The following is a 26,493-nucleotide window of genomic DNA, read 5'->3' as shown; positions in this document are numbered from 1 at the left end:
CTGGAGCCTTTGACAATTTTGTTGTTTGAGAGCCGTTTGAGTGCAGCACATGTGAAAAATAATCGATGTATGAACAAACAGCTTCGGGAATCCATCATTTAAAAAAAAAAATCAATTATATAACCTAGATTAAAAATAGCATGAAAATATTTTTCAATATATTTTTCACTGGCCCACGGGGATGATCGACTGGTCTGGAGGGTTTCCAGCGGGCAGCCCTGTTTATCGAGCCTTGCTGACACCAGTTAGTATTTTATTATTGCGTATTTTATGTTCTGAAGAGCATATGAGAAAATGTCTAACTACCAATTCTTGAAAATTATGATTTTTATTTCATTGTCAGGTTGTAAAATGGCAAAAATTCTGAGAAAAGCTTAAGAAAATACAGCACGTAAAAGAAAAGTGAAATCCTATGAAATATCATTATTAATTGTAAACCGGTCTAAAAGAAAGTATGCCATATGGGCCCATTCTCTTGATCTAGAACAGCTTAGGTCTCTTCGCCGCAGTGCTCTTCTCCGCTGGTGTCTTCTTTGCAGGTCTCTTCAATGTAGCGTCAGTGGTCTTCTTTGCAGTGCTCTTCTTTGCAGTGCTCTCCTTTGCAGTGCTCTTCGCCGCAGTGCTCTTCTTTGCAGTGCTCTTCGCCGCAGTGCTCTTCGCCGCAGTGCTCTTCGCCGCTGGTGTCTCCTTTGCAGTGCTCTTCGCTGCAGTGCTCTTCTCCGCTGGTGTCTCCTTTGCAGTGCTCTTCGCTGCAGTGCTCTTCGCCGCAGTGCTCTTTGCCACAGTGCTCTTTGCCACAGTGCTCTCCTTTGCAGTGCTCTCCTTTGCCACAGTGCTCTTTGCCGCAGTGCTCTTTGCCGCAGTGCTCTTTGCCGCAGTGCTCTTCGTAGCAGTGCTCTTTGTAGCAGTGCTCTTCTCCACTGTCGAGAGATGTACATGAGCAAATTTATGAATATGTCAACAAACAAAGTCTAATGTATGATTTTCAGTCAGGGTTTAGAAAAACTTACACCACTGATTCATGTCTACTTTACTTGACTGACTTCATCAGGAAAGAGATTGATGAGGGAAATCTCTGTAGAATGGTACTGCTTGACCTACAGAAGGCCTTTGATACAGCTAACCACTGTCTCCTAATCTCCAAACTGGAGGCACTGGGGTTAAGCAGAATCTCTCTAGGCTGGGTAAAGTCCAACTTGTCAGGTAGGGAGCAAGTGGTAGAGGTTAATTGTTCACTGTCTCAGGCAAGACCAATGAGTTGTGGCGTGCTTGGGCCGCTACTGTCTTTATGCGGATGACTCTACACTTCTGGTGTCTCATAAAACTAAAACTATGTTGGAGAGCATACTTACCACAGAGCTTTCTAACATTAGCAAATGGCTTGGAGATAATAAGCTATCGGTGCACAAACTGAGGCAATTATTTTTGGGTCCAGACCTAAATTGTGTAGGTCCTCTGAAATCAGAGTGCAGTTAGGGCGTGATGTGCTGACAACTAAAACCTCAGTTAGCTACCTGGGATGTATCCTTGATGGAATCTTGGGAGGTGTGAGAATGACCACTAAAGTGCTAGGGAAGGTTAATGACAGGACTACGTTTTTGGCTAGAAAGTCCAAGCTGCTTGATAAATCCTGTTGGGGGCTAGGGGGCAGTATTTGCACGGCCGGATAAAAAACGTACCCGATTTAAACTGGTTACTACTCTTGCCCAGAAACGAGAATATGCATATAATTAGTAGATTTGGATAGAAAACACTCTAAAGTTTCTAAAACTGTTTGAATGGTGTCTGTGAGTATAACATAACTCATATGGCAGGCCAAAATCTGAGAAGATTCCATACAGGAAGTGCCCTGTCTGACAATTTGTTGTCCTTCTGTTGCATCTCTATCGAAAATACAGCATCTGTGCTGTAACGTGACATTTTCTAAGGCTTCCATTGGCTCTCTAAAGCCGCCAGAAAGTGGAATGGGGTGTCTGCTGTCTCTGGGCAAAGAACAGCAGCAGAATTTGTAAGTGGTCAGTCTGGGGACAGTGAGACTGAGATGCGCGTTCACGAGACTACTCCATTTTTTTCTTTCAGCCTTTGAATGAATACAACGTTGCCCGGATGGAATTTTATCGCTATTTTATGATTTTAAACAGCGTTTGACATGCTTCTAAGTACGGTAATGTAATATTTTGAATTTTTTTGTCACGAAATGCGCTCGCGCGTCACCCTTCGGATAGTGACCTGAACGCACAAACAAAACAGAGCTATTTGAATATAACTATGGATTATTTGGAACCAAAACAACATTTGTTGTTTAAGTAGAAGTCCTGGGAGTGCATTCTGATGAAGAACAGCAAAGGTAATCCAATTTTTCTAATAGTAATTCTGAGTTTAGTGAGCCCCAAACTTGGTGGGTGTCAAAATAGCTAGCCGTGATGGCTGAGCTATGTACTCAGAATATTGCAAAATGTGCTTTCGCTGAAAAGCTATTTTAAAATCTCACACCGCAATTGCATGAAGGAGTTCTGTATCTATAATTCTTAAAATAATTGTTATGTATTTTGTCAACGTTTATCATGAGTAATCATATATCATATATCATATAGTATCATATAGTAAATTCACCGGAAGTTTTCGGTGGGTATGCTAGTTCTGAACATCACATGCTAATGTAAAAAGCTGGTTTTTGATACAAATATGAACTTGATTGAACAAAACATGCATGTATTGTATAACATAATGTCCTAGGAGTGTCATCTGATGAAGATCATCAAAGGTTAGCTGTGGTTTTGGTTTTAGTGACATATATGCTTGCTTTGAAAATGGCTGTGTGATTATTTTTTGCAGGGTGCTCTCCTGGCATAATCTAATGTTTTGCTTTCGCTGTAAAGCCTTTTTGAAATCGGACAATGTGGTTAGATTAACGAGAGTCTTGCATTTAAAATGGTGTAAAATAGTCATATGTTTGAGAAATTGAAGTTATAGCATTTTTGAGGTATTTGTATTTCGCGCCACACGATTCCACTGGCTGTTGACTAGGGTGGGACGCAAACGTCCCACCTAGCCCACAGGAGATAAGGACTGCTAGCCACCACCCTCATTCAATTATATTTTGACTACGCTAGTACTTCCTGGTTTGGGGGCTTATCTAAGCTTCTGAAGAGGAAGCTCCAGATAGCCCAGAATAAGCTGATCAGGGTAGTATTTTAGGGGAGTCCCCGTACCCACATAGAGCTGCTTTCAGAAACTCAACTGGCTGCCTGTTGAGGCTCGGGTGTTCCAGATTAGATTGGGTTTGGTTTACACGAGTATTTATGGTTCTGTGCCCAGATATCTAACCAATTACTTTCCCCATATTAGGGATGCACACAATCACAGCACCAGATCAGGTGTTGCTAATGTGTGCTTATACAGGTTCAGGAGTAATGCTGGGAAAGATACTGTCTTGTATACTGGAGCCTCAGAGTGGAATGAGTTGCCAACGTCCTCTCTGGGCAGCTTTAAAAATAAAGTAAAAACACTGTTTGATGTCTTCTGTGTTCATTTGAATGTACCTTATGATGTCATGGCAATGATGAGATAGATGTTCTTCTTCTTCGTTTTAATGTTTTATTATCTCTCTGTGATACTGTGTTCAATTGTGTTGGATCTTATTTTTCTTTGTTTTTATGTTTTATTATCTCTCTGTAATACTGTGTTCAACCGTGTTGGATCTTGCCTAGTCATCTTGTTTCAAGAGGACCACAATGGAAATAAGTCCCAGACTTTATTGTGTGTTGTCCTCCATGATTTAACAATGGAAATGAGTCCCAGACTTTATTGTGTGTTGTCCTCCATGATTTAACAATGGAAATAAGTCCCAGACTTTACTGTGTGTTATCCTCCATGATTTAACAATGGAAATGAGTCCCAGACTTTATTGTGTGTTGTCCTCCATGATTTAACAATGGAAATAAGTCCCAGACTTTATTGTGTGTTATCCTCCATGATTTAACAATGGAAATAAGTCCCAGACTTTATTGTGTGTTGTCCTCCATGATTTAACAATGGAAATAAGTCCCAGACTTTATTGTGTGTTATCCTCCATGATTTAACAATGGAAATAAGTCCCAGACTTTATTGTGTGTTATCCTCCATGATTTAACAATGGAAATAAGTCCCAGACTTTATTGTGTGTTGTCCTCCATGATTTAACAATGGAAATAAGTCCCAGACTTTATTGTGTGTTATCCTCGATCATGTGCATATATGGCTTTTCAAGTTTTATGTGTGATTGTTTTTTTAAATGGTCAAATGAATCAACTAAACTAAACAAAGTCACTCATTTGCAGTGGTCTTGTTATCATTTTAATTTAAGCCTGTAACAAAAACAACAATATTTCCTGGCAGCCATACAGTGCCTATCGAGAATCTACACCGCCGTGTAAGAAAATGGGATTAAAATGGATTTGTCATATCTTGTCAACTATCTACAAAAAAAATACTCTAATGTCAAAGTGAAAAAAATCAATATATTTTTTAGATTAAGGTGAAATAAAACACTGATATACCTTGATTAGATCAGGATTCATCCTCCTGAGTCAATACATGTTAGAAACACCTCTGGCAGCGACTACAGCGGTGAGTCTTCTTGGATAAGTCTCATGAGCTTTGCACACATGTATTGTGCAATATTTGGCCATTATTCTTTAAAAAAGTGTCAAGGGGTTGAGGATCATGGCTAGACAGAAATGTTCAAGTCTTGTCATAGATTTTCAAACAGATTGAAGTCAAAACTTGGCCACTCAGGAACGTTTACCGTCTTCTTCGTAAGCAACTCCAGTGCAGATTTGGCTTCATGTTATAGGTTATTGTCCTGCTGGAAGGTGAATTCAGCATCACCCAGTGTCTGGTGTAAAGCAGACTGAAGCAGGTTTTACTCTAGGATTTTGCCTATGCTTAGCTCCATCTAATTTCTTTTCATCCTAAAAACTCCCCAGTCTTTGCTGATTTTAAAGACAACCATACCATGATGCAGCCACCACCATGCTTGAAAATATGGAGGCAGTTACTCAGTGATGTGTTGTGTTGGATTTGCCCCAAACATAAGGCTTTGCATTTAAGGCCAAAAAGTGTATTCCTTTGCTGTGTTTTTTTGCAGTATTACTTTAGAGCCTTGACACATTTGGACGTTGAAATATTTTTATTCTATATATTTGTATTCTTCTTTTCACTCTGTCATTTAGGTCATTATTGTGGAGTCACTACAATATTGTTGAGCCATCCTCAGTTTTCTCCCATCACAGCCATTGAACTCTGTAGCTGTTTTAAAATCACCAATGGCCTCATGGTGACATCCCTAAGCAGTTTACTTCCTGTTCTGCAGCTCAGTTCAGAAGGAGTAACTGCATATTTAATGTGTCTGGGTGGTTTAATAAATCATCCACATCATAATTATGAACTTGACCATACTTAAAGATATATTCAATGTCAGATTTGTTATTGTCATTCATCTACCAATCACTGCCCTTCTTTATGAGGCTTTCAAATAGCTCCCTGGTCTTTGTAGTTTAATCTGTGCTCGAAATTCAATACTTAACTGAGGGACCTTACAGATATTATATTTATGGAGGACAGAGGAAGGGGAAGTAATTAAAAAATAATTCAACCCCTATTCACACAGTGATATAACATATAACATATGTGATTTGTTAAGCCAAATTTGACTGAGTTACAGTTCATATAAGGAAATCAGTCAATTGAAATCAGTCAATTTGGCCCTAATCTATGGAAGACGATCCCACAGCTGAAGAAGCCGGATGTGGAGGTCCTAGGCTTGAGTGGTTACACGTGGTCTGAGGATATGAGGCCGGTTGAACGTACTGCCAAATTGTCTAAAACGGCATTGGTGGAGGCTTATGGTAGAGAAATGAACATTAAATTCTCTGGCAACAGCTCTGGTGGACATTCCTGCAGTCAGCATGCCAATTGCAAGCTACCTCAAAACTTGAGACATCTGTGACATTGTGTTGTGTGACAAAACTTCACATTTTAGAGTGACCCTTTACTGTCCTCAGCACAAGGTGCACCTGTGTAACAATCATGCTGTTTAATCAGCTTCTTGATATGCCACATCTGTCAGGTGGATGGATTATCTTGGAAAAGGACAATTTTAGATTTTTGGTTCCAACCGCTGTGTCTTTGTGAGACGCGGTGTGGGTGAACGGATGATCTCCGCAAGTGTGGTTCCCACCGTAAAGCATGGAGGAGGTGTTATGGTCTGGGGGTGCTTTGCTGGTGACACTGTCAGTGATTTATTTAGAATTCAAGGCACACTTAACCAGCATGGCTACCACAGCATTCTGCAGTGATACTCCATCCCATCTGACTTGGGCTTAGTGGGACTATCATTTGTTTTTCAACAGGACAATAACCCAACAGGGAGGTGACCAAGAACGCAATGGTCACTCTGACTGTTAGGAGAGGTGTATGAGGCGAAGTCAAATGCAGGAGAGCGGAGTATAAATAACAGGCGCACTTTAATACCGGTAATAATATGATACAGCACATAACAAAACAAGTGCCAAAACACAGTCAAAAACAAAAGTGCAACGCCTGGAATAATATACGTAACAAATACCACCCTCAACAATAAACAATTACACACAACGACATGGAGGGGAACAGAGGACTAAATACATGCAGTTGATTATGGAATGAAAACCAGGTGTGTATGAAACCAGACAAAACAAATGGAATAATGACAAATGGAGCGGCGATGGCTAGAAAGCCGGTGACGTCGACTGCCGAACGCCGCCCGAACAAGGAGAGGCGCCGACTTCGGCGGAAGTCGTGACACTGACAGAGCTCTAGAGTTTCTCTGTGGAGAATGGGAGACCCTTCCAGAAGGACAACCATCTCTGCAGCACTCCACCAATCAGGCCTTTATGATACAGTGGCCAGATGGAAGCAACTCCTCAGTAAAACGCACATGACAGCCCGCTTGGAGTTTGCCGAAAGCCACCTAAAGACTCTCAGACCATGAGAAACAAGATTCTTTGGTCTGATGAAACCAGCATTGAACTCTTTGGCCTGAATGCCAAACGTCATGTCTGGAGGAAACCTGGCACCATCCCTATGGTGAAGCATGGTGATGGCAGCATCATGTTGTGGGGATGTTTTTCAGCTGCAGGGATTGGGAGACTAGTCAGGATCATGGCAAAGCTGAATGTAGCAAAGTACAGAGAGGTCCTTGATGAAAACCTGTTTCAGAGCACTCAGGTCCTAAGACTGGGGTGAAGGTTCACCTTCCAACAGGACAACGACCTTAAGCACACAGCCAAGGCAATGCAGGAGTGGCTTCGGGACAAGTCTCTGAATGTCCTTGAGTGGCCCAGCCAGAGCCCGGACTTGAACCGAATCAAAAATCTCTGGAGAGACCTGAAAATACATGTCACGGTTGTCGTAGGGTAGAGTGGACCAAAACGCAGCAGGAATATGTGCACTCATCTTCTTTTATTAAATGGACAAAGAAGGTAAGGTAAACCAAAACAAACACGTACACAAAAAACACAATGACGAATAACATGCCGGTAAGGCACAAAGCTATACACAGCACAATCTCCCACAAAAAAAAACATGAAAACAAACTCCTAATTATAGGACCTTCAATCAGAAGCAACGATAACCAGCTGCTTCCAATTGAAGGTCCAACCCCAATAAACTAAACATAGAAATAGACTAGACTAGACAGAACATAGAAATACACTAACATAGAACAGTGCCCAAAAACCCCGGAATACATAAATCAAACACCCCTCTACATAGACACACACCCCGAACCACATAAACCAAATACCCCCTGCCACGTCCTAACCAAACTACAATAACAAATAACCCCTATACTGGTCAGGACGTGACAATACAGGTGTGCCAAGCTAGTAGTATCATACCCAAGAAACATTTATGCTGTAATCACTGCCAAAGGTGCTTCAACAAAGTACTGAGGAAAGGGTAAAGGGTCTGAATACTCAGTTTTACATTTTTCATAAATTAGCAAACATTTGTAAAAACTTGTTTTTGCTTTGTCATTATGAGGTATTGTGTGTAGATTGATGAGGGGAAAAAAACAATTAAATCAATTTTATAATGAGGCTGTAATATAACAAAATGTGGAATATTTTTATATATATATATTTTGATATATATCAAAAGTTTTAGAACACCTACTCATTCAAGGATTTTCTTTATTTTTACAATTTTCTACATTGTAGAATAGTAGTGAAGACATCAAAACTATGAAACAATTCATGGAATCATATGGTAATGAAAAAAAGTGTTAAACAAATCAAAATATATTTTATATTTGAGATTCTTCAAAGTAGCCACCCTTTGCATTGATGACAGCTTTGCACACTCTTGGCATTCTCTCAACCAGCTTCACCTGGAATGCTTTTCCAACAGTCTTGAAGAAGTTCCACATATATTGAGCACTTGTTGGCTGCTTTTCCTTCACTCTGCGGTTCAACTCATCCCAAACCAAACCAATTGGGTTGAGGTCGGGAGATAATATTAAGACTTTCCTACCAACGGGACATTAAAAACTGTAACATCTTATGTTTCACCGAGACGTGGCTGAACGAAGAAACTGACAATATAGAGCTGGCGGGATTTTCCATGCACCGGCAGAACAGAGACGGCACCGCTGGTAAGACGTGGGGTGGGGATGTGTGTCTTTTTGTCAATAACAGCTGGTGCGCGATGTCTAATATTCAAGAAGTCTCGAGGTATTGCTCGACTGTGTGATAACACTCTCGGTAGCAGATGTGAACAAAACCTTTTAACAGGTCAACATTCACAAAGCCGCTGGGCCAGACAGATTACCAGGACGTGTACTCAAAGCATGCGCGGACCAACTGTCAAGTGTCTTTACTGACACTTTCAACCTGTAATACCTACATGTTTCAAGCAGACCACCATAGTCCCTGTGCCCAAGGAAGCGAAGGTAACCTGCCTAATTGATTACCGCCCCATGGCACTCATGTCAGTAGCCATGAAGTGCTTTGAAAGGCTGGTCATGGCTCACATCAACAGCATCCTCCCGGACACCCTAGACTCACTCCAATTCGCATACCGCCCCAACAGATCCACAGATGACGCAATCGCACTCCACACCGCCCTTTCTCACCTGGACAAAAGGAACACCTATGTGAGATTGCTGTTCATCGACGACAGCTCAGCTTTCAACACCATAGTGACCTCAAAGCTCATCACTAAGCTAAAGACTCTGGGACTAAACACCTCCCTCTGCAACTGGATCCTGGACTTCCTGACGGGCCGCCCCCAGATGGTAAGAGTAGGCAACAACACATCTGCCACGTTGATTCTTACAGTTTTTCTCAGTCGCTTTGGTGCATTTCTTAGATCAAAAGTGCCATTCTTGATACTACTTGTACAAATTCCAAATCATCTAGTCACTTGTGCACATCATTAAAGCAATTTCTTATTCCTTTGAACAAATTGCAATTGCTTTTGTACATATTGCAATTGATAATGTACAAGTGTCAGCTTTTTCCCACATTTTCAATTGCTCATGTCATGTTGATCAAAATATAGTAGATGGTTCTCTGTTGAATAGTCTTACCCCTCAAAACATCTAAGAACTATTTGTCATAAACTGTCAAGCATAGTTTTACACATTTCTATTAGACCTTTTGTACAAAAACGTGAATTGATGAATGGTGCAGGTGAAATAGACCCTCACTCATGAAGGAATGTAAAGTGTTAGTTCAACCAACAATCAACCAGTTGTTTAAATTGCTCAAAGGTGCATCTCATGAAGAATCAATTGGCAAGCATATATAGACAGACCACAACACAGAGTTGCAATTTTCCAATAATGGATGGACCAGGAAACGAACAGGGTCAACAGCCAAGAGGAGGAAGAAGAGGAGCAAGGATGCGTGGTGGAAGGCAAAACAGAGGAAGAGGCAGAAGAGGACATAGGCGCATATCTGATGACATAAGGGCCACTATTGTAGACCATGTTGTCAATCATGGCCTTACAATGGCTGAGGCAGGTCGAAGGATGCAGCCGAATATTGGGAGATCAACCGTGTCCTCAATAGTTCAAACGTTTCGAAGAGAGAACAGGTATGTCCACCAATGTACAGTGCACAGTTACTGTATAAGCAGCATACTGTATACTTCCTACAATGCTTCATATTACAGTAGTCCACTTGTATTTCACAGCATACAGAAATATACTCTATACAGATACATACCGCACCTTACATGCACCCACCTGTATGTTTTACAATAAAATGTGTGTTCGGATAGTTTTTGTCTATGTGAAAGTGTGCGATGCATCACTGCATTTTTCACCACATAGGACTGCAAGATTACCTCAAACCGGTGGCAGAGGACGCCTTTTCACACCTCAACAGGAGGAGGCTATTTGCACCATGGTCCGAGCAAACAATGCCATGAGACTCAGGGAAATTCAAAGGACCATTATAGAAGACAACGATGTCTTTGAAAACATCCATACGGTTAGCATTTCAACCATCGACAGGGTGCTGCATAGAAACCAGATGAGTATGAAACAGCTGTACCGTGTACCATTCCAAAGGAATGAGGACAGAGTTAAGGAGCTACGGTACCAGTATGTACAGGTAAAACATATATCTATGTAACTACTTTACAGCAACATTTTATAGTGATACATAGTACTGTAAGCATAAACTGCACACATTTCCATTGCTGTGGAAGGAACATGCAATATATGTACATTATATGTCACTCTTCCTTACCAAAACAAATTCAACTGTGTGTTCTGGGATATAGCGTATAATTGAGTTGGAATCAAGTGAACCCTCTCACAACTTTGTATACGTGGATGAGGCTGGCTTCAACCTGACCAAATGCAGAAGGCGGGGTCGGAATATCATCGGTCACAGAGCTACTGTGGATTTGCCAGGCCAACGGGGAGGAAATATCACCATGTGTGCTGCTATTTCGGAGCATGGTGTCCTAACCCATATCCCCCTTATAGGGCCATACAACACCCAGCATCTACTCAACTTTTTAGAGACTCTCTACAGGGCTCTCATCCCTGATGATGAGAGGGGTCTGTTTAGAGAGGATTTGCCAAAGTATGTGGTCATTTGTGATAATGTGAGTTTCCATCGATCAAACATCATAAGGCAATGGTTTGTGACCCACCCGAGGATGCTCATAGAATTCCTCCCACCTTATTCACCATTCCTTAACCCAATTGAGGAGTTCTTTTCAGCATGGAGGTGGAAGGTGTACGATCGTCAGCCACACACACAGATGACCCTGCTGGCTGCAATGGATGCAGCATGTGAGGACATCACAGTAGACGCCTGCAGAGGATGGATAAGGCATTCCAAAAGATTCTTTCCACGTTGCATTGGAAGGGAAAATATCCGGTGTGATGTGGATGAGAATATGTGGGCCGACAGACAGGAAGGTCTGGATGTGTAGAGACAGCACTAGAACAGTGCTGCGGGCAAAGTTGTGCCTTAGGGGTGGTTTCCTGTGTTTCTTTATAATTTATTTTTTTTTCCCTTGTGCCCCTTGGGTTGTCCAGTCTCTTTCAATCAATAACCCACATACAGTAATATGTAAATAGTACTGTTGAAATTGATATATGCCATAGAAGTGCAGCCTTGTGCATTTTCAATACAGTAACTGTCATCCAAACTGTAGCCTAAGTTTACATCAGGTAATACTGTCAAAGTACACAGTTCCATTGACAACATGCCTAAACATTTTGACGACCTTGTTCGTGAACATTGACTCAATGACTTATCATTCTGATGACACTGACATGATCATTGGCATGAATATTTACTTTTGAGAGATGTACTAAGGATTTTTAGTCACTGACTAGCTTTAGAAACACATCTATTGTATATAGCAGTTTGTACAAATTGTTCAGAGAAATGCACTTATTATTTTGCACATGTTAGGGATGATGTGAAAAATGCACCAAAGCGACTGAGAAAAACTGTAACACTGGGGCCCCTCAGGGGTGTGTACTTAATCCCCTCCTGTATTCCCTGTTCACCCATGACTGCGTGGCAAAACACGACTCCAACACCATCATTAAGTTTGCTGATGACACAACAGTGGCCTGATCACCGACAACGATGAGACAGCTAGGTCAGAGACCTGACCGTGTGGTGCAAGGACAACAACCTCTCCCTCAACGTGATCAAGACAAAGAAGATGATTGTGGACTACAGGAAAAGGAGGAGCGAGCTCGCCCCCATTCTCATTGACGGGCTGTAGTGGAGCAGGTTGAGAGCTTCATGTTCCTTGGTGTCCACATCACCAACAAACTGACATTATCCAAGCACACCAAGACAGTCGTGAAGAGGGCATGACAAAACCTACTCCCCCTCAGGAGACTGAAAAGATTTTGCATGAATCCTCAGATCCTCAAAAGGTTTTACTGCTGCACCATCGAGAGCATCCTGACGGGTTGCATCACTGCCTGGTATGGCAACTGCTCAGCCTCCAACTGCAAGGCACTACAGAGGGTAGTGCATACAGCCCAGTACATCACTGGGTCCAAGCTTCCTGCCATCCAGGACCTCTATACCAGGCGGTGTCAGAGGAAGGCCCTAGAAATTGTCAAAGACTCCAACCACCCTTGTCATAGACTGTTCTCTCTGGTACCGCACGGCAAGCGGTAGCGGAGCGCCAAGTCTAGGTCCAAGAGGCTTCTAAACAGCTTCTATCCCCAAGCCATGAGACTCCTAAACAGCTAATCAAATGGCTACCCAGACAATTGGCATTGCCCCCCCCCCCACGCTGCAGCTACTCTGTTATTATCCATGCATAGCCACTTTAATAACTCTACCTACATGTACGTAATTACCTTGACACCGGTGCCCCCCGCACATTAACACCTTGACTCTGTACCGGTACCCCCTGTAGATAGCCCCTGTATATAGCCCCGCTATTGTTATTTACTGCTGCTCTTTAATTATTTGTTATTCTAATCTCTTACTATACAATTTGATTTGAGCTGAGTCTTCCTTTCCTGTGGCAGTCCTCATGAGAGCCAGTTTCATCATAGCGCTTGATGGTTTTTGTGACTGCACTTGAAGAAACGTTCAAAGTTCTTGAAATTTTCCACATTGACTGACCTTCATGACTTAAAAGTAAACATGGACTGTTGTTTCTCTGCTTATTTGAGCTGTTCTTGCCATAATATGGACTTGGTCTTTTACCAAATAGGGCTATCTTCTGTATACCACCCCTACCTTGTCACAACACAACTGTTTTTCTCAAACACATTAAGAAGGAAAGAAATTCCACAAATTAACTTTTAATGAGGCACATCTGTTAATTGAAATGCATTCCAGGTGTCTACGTCATGAAGCGGGTTGAGAGAATGCCAAGTGTGTGCAAAGCTGTCATCAATTTGATTTGAACTCAGTCTTCTTTTCCTGAGTTATTACTTTGAAGAATCTCAAATATAAAATATATTTTGATTTGTTTAACACTTTTCTGGTTACTATATGATTCTATATGTGTTATTTCATAGTTTTGATGTCTTCACTATTATTCTACAATGTAGAAAACAGTAAAAAAAATAATAAAATGGAATGAGTTGCTGTGTCCAAACTTTTGACTGGTACTACATATATACATACATACATACATACATACATACATACATACATACATACATACATACATACATACATACATACATACATACACACATACACACATACACACATACATACATATATATATATATATACATATACATATACATGCAAATATTAACTATTAAGCTAGCTAGTACCTATTCCATTTATGTGGCGTCGTCAAAGATGGAATCAGCATGCTTCAAAGTCCCTGTGATAAGGTTAGCGATAAACTGAAATCCAAACTGAACAGAACTACACTCTCTTCTACCATTGTCTTAAATATATTTAATGGTCTCGTTGCAAAAGCTAAATTGTCGCAAGTGAACTTTTATTTATTTATTTTATTTCACCTTTATTTAACCCGGGTAGCAAAGATTATAGCAAACACCACTGAAACTGAATTGGTGCTCGCTAGCTTTGCAAATTCAGCTATTGTTGGAAGCCAGCCAATATGAAACAAACTATTAAAATGACAAAAGGTTGCAGCATATGTTGTGTAAATGGTGAACTCATACAGCTGTCAACTCTTGTCATTTTAATACGTTTCACATTTGCTAGCTACCTTTTAGATCGAAGCCCAAATAGAATGATTGAAGATGATAGAAGCCCATCTCCTACTGTAAATAACCTACACACTGTGTGTGTAGCCAGCCAGGTAGAAAAATGGCAGAAAAATAAAAGACGGACATCAGAGTATTTTTCAATACACCAAAACGCATAGTAAGAACCCTAGTAGCCTAATATCTCAAAGACTAGTTGATAAAATGTTCATAAGAAAGAAATGAAATTCTAATGGAAATGTTTCACAATGATGTCATTAGGCAGAGCAGGCAACAGATGGCACACAGACAGCAGAGTTGGGGACAGATATGCAGGGACAGACTGGCAGAGACAGGGAGTCTCAGGTAAGTTTGTTGAGTCTTTGTTTGGCAACATTATGAAAGGTTCTCAATTTTTTTGACTTGTAAAATAGGAACATAATTGGAAAATGCCATGGATACCCCCACTCTCAACTTAAACTGGTGACTGAACTAAGATTTGTTAAAAGCAATGGTATTGCTGTTGTGATTACATTTTAGTCATTTAGCAGACGCTCTTATCCAAAGCGACTTACAGTAGCTAATGTATACATTTCCTACATTTTTTTTTTTTTTTTGTACTGGCCCCCTGTGGGAATCGAACCCACAACCCTAGCGTTGCACACACCATGCTCTACCAACTGAGCCACAGGGAAGGATTAGTTGGGTAGTTTTGGGTACCGGTAGTTTGGAGTACGGCAAACACCTTATTTCTTTGGTTCCTCAATATACATTTACCATATTACAATGTAGGCTATGTGTTACAGCACTACTTTTGGTGTCCCCCTCAGGAATTGCTCTTGAGAAAATTTCATGTAATTGTCCCCTCCAAAGTTGATATCAGATTTTCGCCCCTGTCTGTGCCATTATCCTTGCAAGGTGACGTATTGAACAGGGTGCCAATAATTTAATAAACTGTACATACACACGTTAAAGATGCTACATGTATCTGTCTATGATCCTGTCCCAGTATAATGTGGCAGTCATGTTCAGCTGTCTTTTTCATCATAGGTGTCTATGACCTGTAATTTGTAAATTCTGTATTACCTTCTTTGAGAATGTTTGCCTTTGTCTTCAACTTGCCAGCAAGTGTATTCTGGTGCATGTCCTTTAGGATATTAATTGTGACACCCAGAGCCCCATTTTCTTTGTATTTGTTCACCATCAGCTCCACGGTATTCTCCCTGCTTGTGTCGCGATCCAACTCGCTTCTTTTGATGGGCTCATAGCCACGCCTCTGGTGCTTGATCAGGAGCCACTGGAATCTCTTCATCTCGTCACTCGTCACCTCATCCAGAGTCTTTACCAACAACCGCTCCATTGTTGATGATCACTGCCATGGACAAAAGAATCAGATACCTATATCACCAACTGCCTTTTCATCTGCTGTAAAATAACAATGATCACTGCTGTACTAACAGCCTGAGTAAGGGCTGGAGTAAAAGAGTGAAACTTTATCATGTACCAATGACACCATGTGAATTTGGGAGGTAGGTACAGTAGCCCAATGACTGTCAATGCATCTGTCTGTAATAGGGTAAACTCAGGTCCAGAAAGCGCAACAGAAGGTAGGTTACAATAAATCAAGTTTAATACAATACGAATTGTAACAAGGGAACAACAAGCCACATGGGAACATTTAGCTGAAATGTATTTGTATTTATTATGGATCCATTAGTTCCTGCCAAGGCAGCAGCTACTCTTCCTGGGGTTTATTATGGATCCCCATGCTTCCAAGGCAGCAACTACTCTTCCTGGGGTTTATTATGGATCCCCATGCTTCCAAGGCAGCAACTACTCTTCCTGGGGTTTATTATGGATCCCCATGCTTCCAAGGTAGCAACTACTCTACCTGGGGTTTATTATGGATCCCCATGCTTCCAAGGCAGCAACTACTCTTCCTGGGGTTTATTATGGATCCCCATGCTGACAAGGCAGCAACTACTCTTCCTGGGCTTTATTATGGATCCCCATGCTTCCAAGGCAGCAACTACTCTACCTGGGGTGTATTATGGATCCCCATTAGTTCCTGCCAAGGCAGCAACTACTCTTCCTGGGGTCCAGCAAAATTAAGGCAGTTATACATTTAAAAAAACTTTACAATACATTCACAACAGATTTCAGATATTAGGTGTGTGCCCTCTGCTGGCAGAAATCAACAACACACAGAGGTGCGGAAGGCTGCCCAAATTAGGCAGCAGTGGTACTCTGACGCATTGCTCTATTGCGCTCTGGACACCGCATCTAAGAGATGGTTTTTGATGACAGCAGTGCATTGAGGAATACAAATTAAATCAACGCAATTAGTCCGACCGAGAAGTTGTGAAGACGGCCATGTTGGCGTGGTAGTAGGGTTGGCCTATGCTTCAGGAACAGCCCGCATTACAACATTAACTTTTTACTCAACGTTAGCAGGCTGTTAATTATAGTTCATGAAATACAAGTTAGACTAGATATGAGTTTTTATACCGTTATTTAAAGCTAGAATCCTAGGAAGGTGTATCATTTTGTTATCTGCATCTTACGGGACCGTGGTTGTTGTGGATGACTGCTGACAAACGTATATGTGTATTTTAACCCAATAATGGATGAATTGAAGAAGTTTAAGCTGCCTATCAATCATTGTCATTGCGACCAGTGGACAGCCAGTGAAAAATGTGCTCTTGCAACATCTGCATACTACGGATCGAAGCATATGGAACAAAAGTTTGAGGGAGTTCCTCCCTTCTAAACTCCGCTGTGGTATTGTGCGCCATAATGTCAACAACTAGTTTAATTTAAGAAGACCACGAGTGGGGCTTTTATTGCTCAATCTAATTTGTGCTGATAAAAAATTGAATAAAAAAATCCATTGGCCTAACCGACATTACTTGCACACTTTTGATAAACTTAAAGGGGCAATCTGTAAATTCTTCGTTCAATGTGTATTATATGTATATATAACGGATTGATTCTTGAAGAATATAAATTATAAATGTTTCATGAGCTTAGTTCAACTGTCGTATCCCATCAGAACCCAAAATATAAGCTTGTTTTACTCCAATGTTTGTAAACATTGTAAATGTAAACAACTGTTGTATAGCCTCAAAAAATGGTTAAAACTACAATTTTGATATCGTGGATGGTCAGTCCTTGCATCCATAGTTCTCTCACATCACTGTGGAGGAATTATGGCCCACTCTTGCACGCAGAACTGCTTTACTCAGTGACATTTGTGGGTTTCGAAGCATTCACTGCTCATTTCAAGTTCTGCCACAACATCTCAATTGGAATTTGGTCTCTACTTTGACTAGGCCACTACTTGCTTTTTTAGCTGCTGCCAAGCCATTCTTCCTGGGGTCCAAACACATTAACCTCTACAGGATCAAATGATCAGTTTCAGGCACCAACCTCATGCTGTGAAAAAAGGTGAAAAAATGGTCTATCAACAATGAAAATCCACCGGGATCTGACAACTTGGATGGAAAGTTACTGAGGATAATACCGGATGATATTGCCACTCTTATTTGCCATATCTTTGAAATCTAAGCCTACTAGAAAGTGTGGGCCCTCAGGCCTGGAGGGAAGCTAAAGTAATCCCGCTACTTAAGAAGCGCAGCATTTACACAAATGGCTGATGATTGGCTGAGAGAAATTGATGATAAAAAGATTTTGGGTGCTGTTTTGTTACACTTCAGTGCAGCTTTTGACATTATCGATCATAGTCTGCTGATGGAAAAACATATGTGTTATGGCTTTACACCCCCTGCTATATTGTGGATAAAGAGTTACCTGTCTAACAGAACACATACAGTTGAAGTCGGAAGTTTACATACACTTAAGTTGGAGTCATTAAAACTTGTTTTTCAACCACTCCACAAATTTCTTGTTAACAAACTATAGTTTTTGCAAGTCGGTTAGGACATCTACTTTGTGCATGACACAAGTAATTTTTCCAACAATTGTTTACAGACAGATTATTTCACTTAATCACAATTCCAGTGGGTCAGAAGTTTAGATACACTAAGTTGACTGTGGCTTTAAACAGCTTGGAAAATTCCAGAAAATGATGTCATGGCTTTAGAAGCTTCTGATAGGCTAATTGACATACTTTGAGTCAATTGGAGGTGTACCTGTGGATGTATTTCAAGGCCTATCTTCAAACTCAGTGCCTCTTTGCTTGACATCATGGGAAAATCTAAAGAAATCATACAAAAATTGTAGACCTCCACAAGTCTGGTTCATCCTTGGGAGCAATTTCCAAACGCCTGAAGGTACCACTTTCATCTATACAGTCAATAGTACGCGAGTATAAACACCATGGGACCAGGCAGCCGTCATACTGCTCAGGAAGGAGACGCGTTCTGTCTCCTAGAGATGAACGTACATTGGTGCGAAAAGTGCAAATCAATCCCAGAACAACAGCAAAGGACCTTGTAAAGACGCTGGAGGTAACAGGTACAAAAGTATCTATATCGACATAACCTGAAAGGCCGCTCAGCAAGGAAGAAGCCACTGCTCCAAAACCGCCATAAAAAAGCCAGACTACGGTTTCCAACTGCACATGGGGACAAAGATCGTACTTTTTGGAGAAATGTCCTCTGGTCTGATGAAACAAAAATAGAACTGTTTGGCCATAATGACCATCATTATGTTTGGAAGAAAAAGGGCGGAGGCTTGCAAGCCAAAGAACACCATCCCAACTGTGAAGCACAGGGGTGGCAGCATCATGTTGTGGGGTGCTTCGCTGCAGGAGGGACTGGTGCACTTCAAAAAATAGATGGCATCATGAGGACAGAAAATTATGTAGATATATTGAAGCAACATCTCAAGACATCAGTCAGGATTTTAAAGCTTGGTCGCAAATGGGTCTTCCAAATGGACAATGACCCCAAGCATACTTCCAAAGTTGTGGCAAAATGGCTTAAGAACAACAAAGTCAAGGTATTGGAGTGGCCATCACAAAGCCCTCACCTCAATCCTATAGAAAATTTGTGGGTAGAATTGAAAAAGCGTGTGTGAGCAAGGAGGCCTAGAAACTTGACTCAGTTACACCAGCTCTGTCAGGAGGAATGGGCCAAAATTCACCCAACTTATTGTGGGAAGCTTGTGGAAGGCTACCCGAAACGTTTGACCCAAGTTAAACAATTTAAAGGCAATGCTACCAATTACTAATTGAGTGTATGTAAACTTCTGACCCACTGGGAATGTGATGAAAGAAATAAAAGCTGAAATAAATCATTCTCTCTACAATTATTCTGACATTTTACATTCTTAAAATAAAGTGGTGATCCTAACTGACCTAAGACAGGGAATGTTTACTAGGATTAAATGTCAGGAATTGTGAAAAACTGAGTTTAAATGTATTTGGCTAAGGTGTATGTAAACTTCCCACTTCAACTCTAGGGTGTTCTTTAATGGAAGCCTCTCCAACATAATCCAGGTGGAATCAGGAATTCCCCAGTGCAGCTGTCTAGGCCACTTACTTTTTTTTCAATCTTTACTAATGAATTGCCACAAGCTTTGAGTAAAGCCAGTGTATACAGATGACTCAACACGATACACTTCAGCTCCAACAGTGAGTGAAATCAGTGCAACACATATCAATGAGCTGCAGTTAGTTTTAGAATGGGTGGCAAGGAATAAGTTAGTCCTCAATATAAAAAAACTAAAAGCATTGGACAAATCATTCACTAAACCCTAAACCTCAACTACATATTGCAATAAATAATGTGGAAATTTAGTAAGTTGAGGTGACTATACTGCTTGGAGTAACCCTGGATTGTAAACTGTCATGGTCAAAACATATTGATACAACAATAGCTAAGATGGGGAGAAGTCTGTCCATAATAAAGTGCTGCTCTGCTTTTTTAACAACACTATCAACAGGCCCTAGTTTTGTCGCACCTGGCAACTCTGCGGTCCAACTCATCCCAAACCATCTCAATTGGGATGAGGTCGGGTGATTGTGGAGGTCAGGTCATCTGATGCAGCACTCCATAACTCTCCTTCTTGGTCAAATAGCCCTTACACAGCCTGGAAGTGTGTTGGGTCATTGTCCTGTTGAAAAACAAATGATAGTCCCACTAAGCACAAACCAGATGGGATGGTGTATCGCTGCAGAATGCTGTGGTAGCCATGCCGGTTAAGCGTGCCTTAAATTCTAAATAAATCAACAGCAAAGCATCATCGCACCTCCTCCTCCATGCCTCAAGGTGGGAACCACACATGTGGAGATCATCCGTTCACATACTCTGCGTCTCACGAAGACACGGCAGTTGGAACCAAAAATCTCAAATTGGGACTCATCAGACCAAAGGACAGATTTCCACCGGTCTAATGTCCATTGCTCATGTTTCTTGGCCCAAGCAAGTCTCTTCTTATTGGTGTCCTTTAGTAGTCGTTTCTTTGCAGCAATTTGACCATGAAGGCCTGATTCACACAGTCTCCTCTGAACAGTTGATGTTGAGATGTGTCTGTTACTTGAACTCTGTGAAACATTTATTTGCGCTGCAATTTCTGAGGCTGGTAACCTCTAATGAACTTATCCTCTGCAGCAGAGTTAACTCTGGGTCTTCCTTTCTTGTGGCGGTCCTCATGAGAGCCAGTTTAATCATAACGCGTACAACTGCACTTGAAGAAACTTTGAAAGTTCCAACATTTTCCAGATTGAATGACCTTCATGTCTTAAAGTAATGATGGACTGTTGTTTCTCTTTGCTTATTTGAGTTGTTCTTGCCTTAATATGGACTTGGTCATTTACCAAATAGGGCCATCTTCTTTATACCACCCCTACCTTGTCACAACACAACTGATTGGCTCAAACACATTAAGATGGAAAGAAATTTAACAAGGCACACCTGCTAATTGAAATGCATTCCAGGTGACTACCTCATGAAGCTGGTTGAGAGAATGCCAAGAGTGTGCAAAGCTTTCATAGAGGCATAGGGTGGCTACTTTGAAGAATCTCCAATATAAAATATATTTTGATTTGTTGAACACTTTTTTGGTTACTATATAATTCCATATGTGTTATTTCATCGTTTTGATGTCTTCACTATTATTCTACAATGTAAAGAAAAACCCTTGAATGAGTAGCTGTGTCCAAACTTGTGACTGGTACTGTATATATATATATATAGTATAAATGCACTATATATATAGTATAAATGCACTTTATATATATATTTTATATATATATAGTGCATTTATACTATATATATAGTGCATTTATACTATATATATTATATTATATATATATATATATATATATATATATATATATATATACACACAGTGCATTTGGAAAGTATTCAGACACCTTCACTTTTCACATTTTGTTAAAATACACTATTATTCTAAAACGGATTAAAATGCTTCATTTCCCTCATCAATCTACACACAATACCCCATAATGACAAAGCAAAAACAGGTTTTTAGACATTTTTGCAAATGTATGAAATATCATATTTACATAAGTATTCAGACCCTTTACTCAGTACTTTGTTGAAGCACCTTTGGTATCGATTACAGGCTCAATTCTTCTTGGGCATGAAGCTACAAGCTTGGCACACCTGTATTTGGTGAGTTTCTCCCATTCTTCTCTGCAGATCCTCTCAAGCTCTGTCAGGTTGGATGGGGAGCATCGCTGCACAGCTATTTCAAGGTCTCTCCAGGGATGTTCGATCAGGTTCAAGTCCGGGCTCTAGCTGGGCCACTCAAGGACATTCAGAGACTTGTCACGAAACTACTCCTGCGTTGTCTTGGCTGTGTTCTTAGGGTCATTGTCCTGTTGGAAGGTAAACCTTTGCCCTAGTCTAAAGATCCTGAGCACTCTGAAGCAGGTTTTCATCAAGGATCTCTCTGTACTTTGCTCCGTTCATCTTTCCCTCGATCCTGACTAGTCCCCCAGTCCCTGCCGCTGAAAAACATCCCCACAGCATGATGCTGCCACCACCATGCTTCACCTTAGGGATGGTATTGGCCAGGTGATGAGCGGTGCCTGGTGTCCTCCAGACGTGACCCTTGGCATTCAGGCCAAAGAGTTCAATCTTGGTTTCAACAGACCAGAGAATCTTGTTTCTCATGGTCTGAGAGTACTTTAGGTGCCTTTTGGCAAACTCCAATCGGGCTGTCATGTGCCTTTTACTGAGGAGTGGCTTCCATCTGGCCACTATACCATAATCTTTTAAATGTTTTTATTTAACCTTTATTTAACTAGGCAAATATGTTAAGAACAAATTATTATTTACAATGATGGCCTACCCCGGCCAAACCTTAACCAGTACGACGCTGGGCCAATTTTGTACCGCCCTATGGGACTCCCAATCACGGCCGGTTGTGATACAGCCTGGAATCGAACCAGGGTCTGTAGTGACGCCTCTAGCACTGAGATGCACGTGCCACTCGGGAGCTCATAAACGCCTGATTGGTGGAGTGCTGGTGCTGCCAAGATGGTTGTACTTCTGGAAGGTTCTCCCATCTTCACAGAGGAACTCTGGAGCTCTGTCATTTTGGCCAGGTGGCCAGTTCAAGGAAGAGTCTTGGTGTTTCGAAACTTCTTCCATTTAAGAATGATGGAGGCTAGTGGAAATCACTCAGTTCTGCCTCAAGGACAAGACTTATCCCAATAAACATCAACCTGCTTAGAGCCCTTAGAAGACAAAAAGGAATATTACCAATTGAATGACATCTATTGCAGGATAAATCAATGAGTTAATAGCTGGCCATAAATGGATGTTACATTTTACTTCATGAGTTAGTTATGCAGGCTTCTCCTAACCCATTGCTTTCTATATATAATAATACAAGTAGACTATATCTTTACATTGAAAACATGAGTCTGTCAGATTTCCTGTCATTCGAATGAATTTCAAATCAAATCAAATTGTATTTGGTTAGCAGATGTTAATGCGAGTGTAGCGAAATGCTTGCTTGAATTTAATACACCTTGATCGTCAAGAATAGGACTTGGAAATATATAAATATAGAGTAGCCAAATTCTTTTACCTGAGCATAACCCCAAAACGAATGACTAATTAGACTACTATGTTGTTTATCATTGTGTTGTCATAGAGGACTAATTGGGCTCGTTGCTTCGAGTTGAAATGGAAATTCTGCGCTCATGGAATGGCATGCTTTGAGCACTATTGAAAAGTGCTATTTGCACGTGAAAAATGAATGCAATATGCTGCGTTTGCTATAAGCCTATTGCTTCCGTTTTTGTTGGTGACAGTTTGATAGCTCGACAATTTGCAGCTCTTTAAGTCTATAAAAAGTGCACGAGTTTGAGAATGTGTCCATTAGGCCTAAGGATTCTTTAATCAGCACGAATTAGATTGAGCAATAAAAGCCCCACTCGTGGTCTTCTTAAATTAAACTATTTTTGACAGTATTGCGCACAATACCACAGCGGAGTTTATAAGGGAGGAACTCAAACTTTTATTCCATAGGATGGGGTCCGCATAACGCAGCTGCAGCAAGAACGCATGTTTCACTCTATCCACTGGGGCGTATTCATTACGCCGATTGTTGCAAAACGTTTATTAAACCGAAGCAAACGAAACGGCGAGGGACCTACCTGAATGTGTCCAATAGAAACTCTCGCTTTGATCTGTTTGCATCCGTTTGGTTTTTAAAAGAGTAACGGTTTCTGTCAAAAAAAACATTGCTTGATAGACAGCTTAAACTACTTCAATTCAACCATTATTGGGTTAAAATACACATATACATTTGTGAACAGTTAGTAGCGGCAGCGGATCATCACGGTTGAGGATTTACATGTAACCGATTACGAAAAGATGTTTGATGGAACGCGGGAAAAGAACAGAAATAGGCGGGAAAATAACAGGAATAGGCATTTATAGGCTACAATCCACAAGCTATGTCTTAGATTCGTGTGACTTTCGACATAAGAAGATGATCCAACTTGAATAAATGCTTGGGCTACAACATTAAATCCACAATGTTTCAGTGATAATTCTTCGGCTGTTCTGCGCAGTGCGCACCGCTTATAAAAAATGGAAAATATAAATAGGCCAACATAGGATAATAGTGGATAAGGTTATCCAAGCAACAACAATAACAATAACCTTCGATCAGTAAAAACAAATATAAATACAAATAAATTAATACAAATAGGCCGAAATGAAACGGAAGAAGGGCGCAACGAGAAGATTCAAGTGTGAAAGACACATATAGGCTTGCACACAATCGACAGCCTACATACGTTCACATCTTTCACATTTTCCTAAAGGTTAGCTGGCCATGTTCATTATACACCATAAAATACAAGTTCGATATTAGTCTTCATACCGTTTTTAAAGATTCTAAAAAGCGGAGAGACGGTCGTGTAGCCTGGTGCGCGTCAGCAAAGTGCAAACCTCTATGTAATACTTTTTAAAAAATGTAATCTGTGTTTTTACTCAATGTATAGACTAACTAATAGTACACCACGAAATAAGATCGAGTTAGTGCTTTAGTAGGTTTCTTACCTTCAAGAAATTATAACCAGAATGCTGTAGGCTCAACAGGTTTTCTTTGCTTTGGCTTTCATCCGTAATCGATGTAATATAAAGGCATTGAAAGCAGCCACGCCTATCCTGTCTGGGCACATCATCATCTGAAATCAAACTTTATTTATATAGTACATTTCTTACAACAAATGCATTTCAAGGTACTTCACAAATACAATAATAGAAGGTGAGAAAGATAAAACACAAAACGGTTCAAAGCATCGACATGAATACAAACTGAGATGATCGTCTAGGGAAGTTATGAATAAAAGGGAATCACATTCAGTATCAAATGCGTTTTAATAAGCACCGTAACCTAAAGCAGCAGGCATAGAAAAGACACCTGATCGGAGTTCCCGCTGGTCTGGAGATTACAGCCTAATACAGACTGTTCTACGAAATATATTCCCAAATAAATGTATTCTGAGATATTGTGTTCCATTTTAGCGGGGTGGCAAAGTCATTCAAAGCCTATACTTTATTACTCAGGATGTAATTTGCCAGTGATACTATAATATTGTTATTCAAACAAAAGCAGACAACCTCATAGTAGAATAGTTTATCTATGCAAGATAAATGTTCTTCTTGAGGGCACTCAAGTGGCAAGAGCAACAGGAGGAGAATATGTATTCTGATAAGCAGTCAATGCACAACAATTCTAATGCAATCACGGGTAAAAACTTTTTGAAAGTAGTTTTGATAAATGTCCTTTATTTTGAAAGTCCTTTCTTAAAAAAAAGAAGGGGATCCAGTTTTACATTGCTACCATGTTTATTTATCTACTCCTTCAATTGAGCATGTGGCATCGTTTTACAGATGCAGAATTGTGAGTTATAGATCTGTCATTCTCACTGAAAGCCTAAGAAGTGGTTGATCTGTTCTTTGTGCTCTATTTCTATGCTTCCTGTTCTTAAGTTTTGTTTTTGCTTCTTTTACTTTCGGTTTTATTCACCATCTTCAAACAGCTGAAAAAATAAAAACTGAAAAAACAGCTGAGACCACACGTATCCCCTGGGCATAACTGAGACCACACGTATCCCCTGGGCCTAACTGAGACCACACGTATCCCCTGGGCCTAACTGAGACCACACGTATCCCCTGGGCCTAACTGAGACCACACGTATCCCCTGGGCCTAACTGAGACCACACGTATCCCCTGGGCCTAACTGAGACCACACGTATCCCCTGGGCCTAACTGAGACCACACGTATCCCCTGGGCCTAACTGAGACCACACGTATCCCCTGGGCCTAACTGAGACCACACGTATCCCCTGGGCCTAACTGAGACCACACGTATCCCCTGGGCCTAACTGAGACCACACGTATCCCCTGGGCCTAACTGAGACCACACGTATCTTGATTAACATCCAGAAGTTTACAGCAGAGGATATGAGGGACAGAGCGGGATCAAACATTGATGCTGGTATTTCAACTTCTTATCATCAACCAGTCACACTTCTATATTTCAACATCTGACCAACTTTCTCTTGTCTCACTCAGTAGTTGGTTATTATGGGTTGATGTGAAATAATGATTTAGTGATAGACAGAATTGTTTGAGAGTTGAGTGCCTTCTCTTGTCCTGCAGTGAAACTGGAGAAGGTGCTCAGCTGGCTGGGGTTCAAGGTGGTTAACCACCACACTACCAGCCCTGGGTTCCCCACCACACTACCAGCCCTGGGTTCCCCACCTCACTACCAGCCCTGGGTTCCCCACCTCACTACCAGCCCTGGGTTCCCCACCTCACTACCAGCCCTGGGT

General features: G+C 41.0%; 1 protein-coding gene across 1 annotated transcript; it reads right to left on the bottom strand.

Annotated features, from left to right (window-relative positions):
• Positions 1 to 309: 309 nt before the first annotated feature.
• LOC106570863 (uncharacterized) lies at positions 310 to 24,825 on the bottom strand. Its single transcript, XM_014143430.3, has 3 exons — positions 24,712 to 24,825; positions 15,287 to 15,572; positions 310 to 920 (listed from the first exon to the last, which is right to left on the bottom strand). The coding sequence occupies exons 2-3, from the start codon at positions 15,558 to 15,560 to the stop codon at positions 481 to 483; spliced, it is 714 nt and encodes a 237-aa protein (XP_013998905.2). The 5' UTR covers positions 15,561 to 15,572; positions 24,712 to 24,825; the 3' UTR covers positions 310 to 480.
• Between the last annotated feature and the right edge of the window lie 1,668 nt (positions 24,826 to 26,493).

This window comes from Salmo salar, chromosome 15, assembly GCF_965601325.2.
Source record: "Salmo salar chromosome 15, fSalSal1, whole genome shotgun sequence".
Lineage (NCBI taxonomy): Eukaryota > Metazoa > Chordata > Actinopteri > Salmoniformes > Salmonidae > Salmo > Salmo salar.
This window is presented reverse-complemented; position numbering and strand designations above follow the sequence as displayed.